The following is a 9,959-nucleotide window of genomic DNA, read 5'->3' on the forward strand; positions in this document are numbered from 1 at the left end:
CTGAAGCCAGGGCTTTATGTATGCTAGGCGTTAACCCTACCAACCAAGCTACCTCCCTTAGAACAATGTTTGGAAAAAAAAAAACAGCGATAAATTGGGCCTGATGGTGTACACCTGTATTCCCTGTACTTGGGAGGCTGAGGTAGAGTTTTGGGTTTGAGGCTCTTATGACCCTGTCTCAACTGAAAAGAGACTGAAGACTTCTTCCATTATTATTATTTGATGGACATTTGGCATTGAAGAGGTAAAACCCAACAATTCACAACAAAAGCAACACACAGAAACAAGGTAGTCCTATGAAGTGGGGCTCCCGTGGAGGGTGGTTCTGCCCCCCCCCTTAAATTTTAGGAGCGTTTTACCTGCATGTATGTATGTAAGTGCTCATCTGTCATGCAGTGCCTGCAGAGGCTGAAAGGGGCTGTCAGATCCCCTAGAACTGGTGTTATGGACAGTTGTTAGCTGCTGTATGGGTGCTAGGAACCAAACTGGGGTCCTCTGAAAGAGCAGCCAGTGCTTTTAACTGTTGAGCCATTTCTCTAGCCCCTTTCTGCCTTTCTTAAGTTGAGCTCGGACAGTAAAAAGTAAGAGTGCTAGCACCCTGCCAAACTGGTATTCTAGAGCTGTTGTTCTAGAGCTGTTCTCTGGTTTTGTTTACATCTCTCCAGGATCACAGATCACTAAACAATGAATGGTGCAGCATGGCTGGGTGGGTTGTTTGGCTCCATCCTACCCTACTTTCAAGGTTAAGTAGTAGCATCGGGAGAAATGGGAGGTTTAGCTGCAGTTCGTTCTTTAGCCCAGATTCTAACCTGCTACCTCTTTTTTGCAGAATGAGTTTCCAGTTCCTGAACAGTTCAAGACCCTGTGGAATGGGCAGAAGTTGGTCACCACAGTGACGGAAATTGCTGGATAAGCGAAGTGCCATTGGGTCCTATGCCCTCTTCACTCCATGGGATAAATCTGTATCAAGACGGTTCTTCTTCTAGATCTCCTCTACCTTTCTGCTCTTAAACTGCTTCTCTGCTCTGAGAAGCCCAGCTACCTGCCTTCACTGAATATACCTCAGGCTGAGATTTGGGGTGGGACAGCAGGGCAGTGGATCTTCGGCAGGAAGGTGCAGCTTCTCCGCATCTGCGCAGCTGCACTGCCAGTCCGTTCTTAAGGAGCTGCAGGCCCAGACCAGGGCACTGACACGGTCAGCTTTGGGGGTCGTTCTGCCAACGAACAGTCCTTTGGGAAAGACAGTCTTGGGAATCAAGAGCTCAGAATACATACTTAATCTTTTCCTAACAGTGAGCGTGATGGGAGCAGGAGCTGATGTGGCTCCAAAGGGTTTTTCTAACCAAACTAATTTTTTGCCATTGACAAGTGAGGCCAGGGTTGCACTGGACCAAAAGCTGAGGCCTGGCTATCCCGCATTCCAAGCAGATTCGTTTCCTAAAAGCATTCCTTCATTCAGCATTCCATCCAGGGTCCCCCTCAACCATGAGCTAGGAGGCTGTGCACTCCAGCTGCAGTAGCAGTCAGTACCCTGGTCTCTAACCCTTTTCCTCTGGGCTGCCTGCCTAGTACCTTCCTGTGGGGACAACCTAGAAAAGTGAAAAACAAGGAAAAGCAACACAGCATTCCAAGGAATCTGGTCTTCCTCCTCCCTGCCAGGGTCCTCTCAAGGTCTCCACAGCCTCCTCCTGCCTGTCATGCTCAGCAGCTTAGAGCCTCAGTGTAGGCCTGAGCAGAGGACTAACACCTCCACTGCAGGCTGTTTAGGGCTTGATTTACATAAGAATCTTGTACAGCATTGCTATTGTAAATTCCAGTTCTCCCACATGACCAAAATATGCAACTTTTTTTTGTTGGGAAGAGAGATTGTCCTGTGACTTCTACCCATTTCCTGAGGCCTGTGGAAATAAACCTTTATGTACTTAAAGTTATACAGAAAATAGAATAAAATTAATACCAAACTTGCTTAGTTATTTTATGTTTTCCATATAGAGATGAAAAATGTTGAAAATGACACCAAGTATAAGAAACCACTGTTGATTTTAGGCAACCTCTTCAAGTTATTTTCACATCTTCCCACTTAACCTTCCATCTTTTATTTGAGGAATAGGTTTGAGAAAGGAAAAGGAAAAAAAACTAATAAAGGGAACACTAACAAGGTGCCTTCATGACAACAGTCTTTTCTCCAAAGTAGCACTCCATAGAAATCACCCGGAAAGGCTTGGTAGGTCTTCAGAGTGGGGACTGAAGATGCCATGCTCAATGTAGGAAATGTGGATTAACGGTTAGTTTTAAGTAACCAGTAGGAGTAATCCTGATGAGTTGGTCTCCAAGAGAGAACAGGAAGTATATTCCTCAAGCTTTTGGAGCAAAACCAATCTTTTTTTTCACAATATATCAGCAATGGTTTGGAGTATGCTGGTAGGCAGGATTTAGGAGACAGAAGTGTAAAAGCCTCTCAAATCATTCCTCACATTCTGTGCTGAAGTCAGCAATGGTATAATCAGCATATGGAACACTTGTCATATTAAGGGTACTTAGGGATGGAATGGGATGAACCAGCTACCTCGTCTTCATGTCCATTCCCCTTTTCATCACTGCCTCCCCCACTAAAGCATATAAGATGCACACTTCTAATAGGGGTGGTGTAGCACGTGCCTTTAATCCCAGCAGTAAGGAAGATCTACATAGCAAGTTTCCGGCCAGCCAACACTGCATTTAAGATCATGACTCAAAAAACCCATATTTCTCCTCTTAAGCAACCCAGTTGACTACTACTTCCCTCTTTTGTAACTCATTACTGAGGAAACAAAATGGGTTCTGCAGGGAAAGACAGTAGGCCTGTGGAGTAATCTTATGTACCACAAGAAAGCAACATACTTAAAAGAAAATAGCCTTAAAAAGTTATGCAGAACATTATCAAAGCAATACTCTTCAAGCACTGTCTATACCAGTAACGCAACATGTGAGCATCTCAGGGCTGGACACCACCTCCTTTTTATTTGTTCAAAATTTGGGTCAATTTTTACCCTCAATCTGTTCAGTTTATTCAGTCTTCTTTGGGCCTGGGCACAATCATTGATCTACAACAGCAGATTCCCTTTCTTAAGACAAAGCTTGACCATATCATAAGGTTGTAAAACAATTTCCATGGTTATGGTTATTAGCTAATTAGACTTGAATTCAACACGATGTGGTGATAGGAGGCAGCAAAGGACAAGATTCAGATCTTAGATCTTTCCAACTAGGGCATGTTAGATGGTAACAGGAGAGAAAGACTGGTTGGAAGCTGGATCAGCGTTCAGGATTGGCTGTGAACTGTCCATATAGTTTGAAGATCCAGGGTCTCCTGAGTACTTAGAAACTACAAGGGCTTCACTTAAGAAAGGGTATGATATGGGCATAAAACCATTCTTCATTCAGCTGAAGATGGTCCCCTTCTGTAGCCAAAAACACTAGCTTCCCTGCTTTGTCCATTTCCTTTAGTCCCAGGCGGTCCTGTAAAGAGAGGCCACAATTAGCTTGAGGCATAATGAAAGGTTTTAAAAGACTAAAATAGGTGATCGAATGATATACAGTCTCAAATTACACTTCCCTCCGAGTATTAAAGTAGAGGTATGAGCCAGGCATGGTGGCACAGAGGCAGGTGATCTCTGTGAGTTCAAGGCCAGCCTGGTCTACATAGTGAATTCCAGGCCAGCTGGGGCTATAGGGAGATCCTGTCTCAAAAACAGAAATAGAGGTGTATTGCTAGGATACCTCCCCTTCCAATTTTCATTTTTTAGTTCTTTTTTTTGGAGACAGGCTCTTACTATGTAGCCACAAACATACAGCAATCCTGGCCCAACCTCTTGAGTGCTGGGATTCCAAGCATGTACTAACCATGCCTGATTCCTTCAGCTACTTCTAAGCATTAAAAATGCATGTGCAGCTGGGCGTGGTGGTACATGCCTGTAGTCCCAGCACTTGGGAGGCAGAGGCAGGCAGATCTCTGAGTTCAAGGCCAGCCTGGTCTACATAGTAAGTTCCAGGATAGCTGGGGCTACAAGGAGACCCTGTCTCAAAAAGACCACAAAAAAACTAAATAAAAAATAAAAATACAGCTAGGTGCGGTGGCACATGCCTTTAATTCCAGCACTCAGGTGGCAGAGGTAGGTGGATCCGGTCTACATAGTTCCAGGCCAGCTGGGGCTGCAGGGAGACCCTGTCTCAAAAAAGCACCCCCCCCAAGAATGCATGTGCAATTGAGATAGTTCTTGTTAGAGCCTGTCCTTGTCCCCATCGCACATAGCAGAATCAACCTGGGTTCTCTTACAAGCTCCTGAGTTACATCCCCAGTACTTGTATTCTGCTTTCTGAAAAGCTTCCCAGAGATGGAAGGCCACCTGTTGGTGGGTAAGCCACGGAAAGACCTGGCTCAAAACATCATAGGACTAAGCCAAAGATGGGAGAAAATTAGCCAAAGCATGTTTTAAAATAAAACACCCAATTCTAGAGCCGGGCATGGTGGCGCACACCTTTAATCCCAGCAGAGGTAGGCAGAGGCCAGCCTGGTCTACATAGTGAGTTCCAGGACAGCTGGGGCTACTGGGAGACCCTGTCTCAAAAAGACCAAAAAACAAACAAGCACGTACCCAGTTCTTAGGATAATGAACTTGGGACACTGATATCCCACAGTTGCACAGTGCCATCACCCAGTGGCGCAGCAGCCCTCCTGCTGGGAAGGTGAGAAGCTCTGGCAGTGCTAGAAGGTGCTTCAGCTGGCTCTACAGTCAGTTTGAGTCTCACAGTAAGGAAGATCCTAGCTGTAATTTTCAAAACTTCATCAGAACCTTTTTTTTTTCTTTTTTTTTTTTTTTTGGTCTTTTTGAGACAGGGTCCCCCAGCAGCCCCAGCTGGAACTATGTAGACCACACTGGCCTTGAATTCACAGAGATCAGCCTGCCTCTGCCTCCCGAGTACTGGGACTACAGGTATGCGCCACCACGCCCAGCCAAAACCTATTTTTATGTCTACCTCACCAAAGCTGGGGCACCAAATGCATGAGAAAAGAGAAAAAAAATGCCACTGAAATTCTGTGGGAAGAATTTTGGTAGAAGGTGGTTCAGATGTAACATTTGTGCATTTGTGAGAGGACCCATCTCCAATATAAATTCTTAAGTTTGTGACAAGTCTATAGCTGGATTGATGAAATACTGCAACTTCTGCTTGAGAAATGGGATCTGCTGAACAGAATTCACAACTAGTCCTATTTCAGCCTTGCAATAGGAAGATTGTCAATGCCAGATTTATTCCTTGTTTTTTTAAAAATATATCATTTTTATTTTATGTGTATGAGTGTATTGCCTGCATGTACATGAGTGAACCTATGTCGTGCAATGCCACAGAGGTCAGTAAAGGGCATTGGATTCCCCTGGTACTGGAGTTAGGATGGTTAGTAGCTACCATGTGGGTACTGGGAATCAAACCCGGGTCCTCCACAAGCAGTCAGTGCTCTTAACTGCTGAGCCATCTCTCCAGCCCCCTATTCTCTGTGTTTGGTACTGCGGAACAGGCCTCACATGCTCAGTATGAGGTCTATCAGCAAGGTTTGCCTCCTGCATTTATGACTGCAGTAGTGTAGCACCTCTCTTCCATGTTTTCATTTACTTAGAGGCTTCTGGGATTTGTAGCAAACTACCTCTGCACAGGAAGCCGGTTCCAGACCTGTTCTTCAAAAATAAAACGATAGAGGGCTGGAAGATGGTTCAGTGGTTAAGAGTGCATACTGCTCTGACAGGGCCCAACTTCAGTTCCTAGCACCCATGTTGGGCAGTTCGTAACCACCTGCAACCCCAGGTGCAGAAGATCCAACACCCACTTCTGGCCTCCACAGGTACCTACACATAAGTGTATACTCACACTCAGAAACACACATATACACATAGGTCTTACCTTAGGATATTGTAAATTTCTATAAACCAGCATCTGAGAAATTAGTGTGACCTAAGTCAGATGTCCCATGAGCTCTTAGAGCTCTGGGGCAAAGCAGGGGTCTAGCACCAGAGAAGCCAGCAGCTTCAGGAGCCAGGGCTAACAGAGGCAGTGCCAACCTCCCAAGATTGATCTCTCCTTCCCTGTTACCTCTGTGTATAGAGTGGTCTCCTGGAGGGGAACAGTTTCTTTGGCCTGGCCACTTCTATAAAATCCAAACCACTGCAGGAGAGAAGGAAGTATAGATCAGATGTGGGCACTATCCAGCACTCTGTCAACTCATTTGAGGCTGGCTAGTACCTAAGACCAGCAAGATGAACATCATCATATCCTACACAGCATAAGAAGAATGGGCAAGTGGAGGTTTTGGTTTTCAAAACCATTTTGGTGGCCTGGAACTCACCATGTAGCACAGGCTGGTCTTGAACTTGCCATTTCTTTCTTAGCCTCCCGAGTGCTAGGACTATAGGTGTGTGCTATCATGCCTAGCCTAAACGTTATATCTGAAGCCTCTCATTGTAAAGGTTAATCCTGAGGGATGAGCCAATTTCTAACAGTTTTCCATTTCCCCATAACTTCTGCTTCCTTCTCTAATTGTGCATCAATCCTGAAAATCCCTGTGCTGAACTCTAGTCATTCAAGGATGACTATATGAGCCCTTTTTCCAAGAAGCTCCAGTCTAGCATGGCTAGCATGGCATACAACAAATGCACTGCTTAGACATGGTCAACAGACTTTTCTGTAAGGGCCAGATACAATATATTTTAGGCTTTAAGGACCGTGCAATTTAACTAATTGTTCCCATTGTGACAAAGGAACAACAGTGTAAGAAATGAGTATGACTATTCTAATGAAATTCATTTCCAGACATTCAGCTTTCGTATAATTTTCATAGCATAAAGTATTACTTGGATTTTCCCCCCACCATTTTAACATAAAAATTCTGAGCCACAGACCATTCAGAAATGCAGTTGGTAAGACGGCCTTCCCCGCCATGATCTGACAGGATCAGCAGAGCTTTAGTTGAGGCTGGTGACGGTACAGAAGAGGGTTATAGTTCCTCACACTTGCAATCCCAGTGTTCAGGGGGCTGAGGGAGGAGGATCACTGCAAGTTCAAGGTCTGCCTGAGCTAGAGTGGAGACCTACTAAAAAAGAGGGGTCAAACTCTTCTAGAAATAGGGGTGGTGTCTTAGAGGAAGTGACATTGTTTGGCTTTGGCAAAAGAATGGGAGTTGGGTGGAGAAGATGGGGGGAGCCCTCTAAAGAGGGAAACATAAAGTCATGTGAGGAAGAAGCTTATGAACAAGTTTGGGGCATTTCAAGCACTAAAATATGGCCTGCTGGGGCTGGAGAGATGGCTCAGTGGTTAAGAACACTGGTTGTTCTTGCAGAAGACCTGGGTTCGAATCCCAGCACCCACATGGCAGCCAACAACTGTCTGTAACTTCAGTTCCAGGGGATCTGACGGCCTCTTCTGTCCTCCGTGGGCATTGCATGACACGGGTACACTTACCTACATGCAGGCAATATACGCATACACAAAATAAAAATAATAAATAAAATATTTTTTAAAAATGGCCTGCTTAGGGAGGGTATGTACTAAGGGAGATGAAGCTCAAAAGATTGGTCATTCTGAGTCAAGGCAGACCTGGACAGCAAAAGACTTTGGGTAGTGATTCTGAACCTCTTCTGGGCCATAGATCTCTTTGAAACTTTGAGTAAAACGAGGGGCTAGAGAGATGGCTCAGTGGTTAAGAGCACTGGCTGCTCTTACAGAGTATCCAGGTTTGAGTCCCAGCACCCACGATTCGATGCCTTCTGACCTCCGTGAGCACTGCACAACATGGGTGCACTAACATACATGCAGACAATATATCCATACACATAAAATAAAAATAACAAAATATTGTAAAAAGTTTGAGTAAAAGCTGGGCGTGGTGGTACACGCCTTTAATCCCAGCACTTGGGAGACAGAGGCAGGTGGATCTCTGTGAGTTCAAGGCCAGCCTGGTCCACATAGTGAGTTCCAGGACAGCTGGGGCTACAGGGAGACCCTGTCTCAAAAAGACCAAAACAAACAAAAAAACATTGAGTAAAACTAGAGACCCGCCCCCCCCAGAATACAATGGCATATCTTTACATGCAATTTTGGGGTGCAATTAGGGGATTACAACCAATTCACTGTCTCATTTATGGATCTCAGAACTCTTGCTCTATAGGCAAAGGTTAGTAGACAGGAGCAAAAGGTTTTGCCTAAAGGAAGCTATAGTCGGTGCCATTGGCGCCCTGCAGTCTCTTGTTATGCTATGGCCAATGTCTCACCTCAGACACTACAGGGTCCACAATGGAATCATTGAGGAATTTCACCATCACAAACTTCTTGAGGGCCATCAGGTTTTTCTTATAGGATTCATTGACACTCTGGAAGAAAAGGGTCATTACCAGCAGGTTCCAGCAGGGGAATTAAAGCCTCTCAGTGCTTTGGGTGACCATTCTGTGAGCAATGGGCTACTTTTCAACTTTCTGCCTAGAAGACACCTTGTGCAGCTTTAAAAAAAACCTATCTGACTAGCTGGGCGTGATGGCCCATGCCTTTGGCCCTAGCAGGCAGAGGCAGATGGATCTCTGAGAGTTTAAGCCCAGCCTGGTCTACATAGCGAGTTCCAGGCCAGCTGGGGCTACAGGGAGACCCTGTCTCAAATAAGTAAATAAATAAATAAATAAATAAATCCTATCTGACTGACATGTCATCAACTATGGCAACCAGATGCTACCATGACACACTCTATATACATTGGTCACTTATGTTAAAGGTTTCAAACCAAAGTAAAATAAACTGAAAATTCTAGGTTATTCTCTGTTATAGGAGTCTATATTATTTTGGGTTTCTTTTTTGATTGTTTTCCTCTTCAACTTCTTAAAACAACAAAACCCTCCAGATAGCCCTCATATAAAGTAAAACTTCAAGTTTACCAGACCCCCCCAAACCATATTCTTGCCTTGGGGCAGTCAGTGTCCTTTGCTGCATCTCTTTTAGGTAAATTTCTCTTCTGAGAAAATGTGCTCAGAAGGACTCCACCTGAAGACTGCCTTTCTGAAAACAGCATCTGTGACTCTCCACTCTGCCCAACGAGCAACCTATTGTAACTTGAGCACTGCCTCTCAGAAACAAAACTTCTGCTTCCTAGGTTTCTGCTCATGGTAGTTTGAGGAAATGGTCACTGCTGATTTCTTTCCAGTGGCCCAAAGACAAAATGGATGCCTGACCGTGTGAGCCGGTTGGGTGCTTACCCTCTCTTGGTTTATGTCTGCCAAGAAGATGCTGTGGTTGCGGTACACGTCCTCCTTTATGGGGTCATGCCAGTATTCTGCTTGCACCAGGCTGAGGTAGGAAAGGAATGGAGGTGACTAGGCTGCTTATCAGTCAGCATGGCGGGACTGTGCTCCAGTGCACAGGCCCCAAAGAGACCAAAAGGACCAGACTCCCTTCACCCCAAGTTCTAGCCTTGGCTAATAATAGGGAATACAAGACTTCTACCTATGAACAAGACCTCTTGCTGACCCAAAGAAAGCCTATTTGGCATAGAATAGAAAGTCCAAAAAGTTTAGGGAAGAGATTCATCAATATTCAGTTTCCTCTGCCACTAAGCATTACCACACATATGCCTTGTGATCCCATGTTCCCACAATCCCACCTCCCTTGCTCTTTTGCTTCTTACTCATGCTGTAAGATAACTCAAACACCTTTGCCTCTTCCTCTCCATCCAATCCATCCAATCATCTATCTATTAGTAATCAGAATGGCATCCTACAATCTGTATTGAGTCAGCTGTGGTGGTGCACACCTGTAATCCCAGCACCTAGAAGGTAGAGGGTAGGGGGAGCTCAAATTCAGAGTTACTCTCAATTATACAATGAGTTTCAGGCCAGCCTGAGCCATATGAGATCCTGTCCCAAAAAAATACATATATGTATATATAAAAA

At 44.9% G+C, this 9,959-nt stretch overlaps 2 protein-coding genes across 3 annotated transcripts in view; one reads left to right on the forward strand and one right to left on the reverse strand.

The window, feature by feature from the left end:
• Positions 1–1,965, forward strand: part of Cap1 (cyclase associated actin cytoskeleton regulatory protein 1) — a 32,378-nt gene extending 30,413 nt beyond the window's left edge. The window contains 1 exon segment of the mRNA XM_017798469.2: positions 830–1,965. Coding sequence (XP_017653958.1) covers positions 830–913 — 84 coding nt within the window. The 3' untranslated portion in view covers positions 914–1,965.
• The window catches only part of Ppt1 (palmitoyl-protein thioesterase 1), a 29,715-nt gene continuing 21,316 nt past the window's right edge, over positions 1,561–9,959 (reverse strand). For both annotated transcript variants that reach the window (XM_008834271.3, XM_029564106.1), the window contains 4 exons: positions 9,267–9,357; positions 8,298–8,396; positions 6,124–6,195; positions 1,561–3,498 (listed from right to left, as the gene is read on the reverse strand). In XM_008834271.3, the coding sequence (XP_008832493.1) occupies positions 3,376–3,498; positions 6,124–6,195; positions 8,298–8,396; positions 9,267–9,357 (385 nt within the window). In that variant the 3' untranslated portion in view covers positions 1,561–3,375. The remainder of the gene's footprint in view (positions 3,499–6,123; positions 6,196–8,297; positions 8,397–9,266; positions 9,358–9,959) is intronic.

Source organism: Nannospalax galili, unplaced genomic scaffold (genome assembly GCF_000622305.1).
Source record: "Nannospalax galili isolate Female #2095 unplaced genomic scaffold, S.galili_v1.0 scaffold1657, whole genome shotgun sequence".
NCBI classification, from domain to species: Eukaryota; Metazoa; Chordata; class Mammalia; order Rodentia; family Spalacidae; genus Nannospalax; species Nannospalax galili.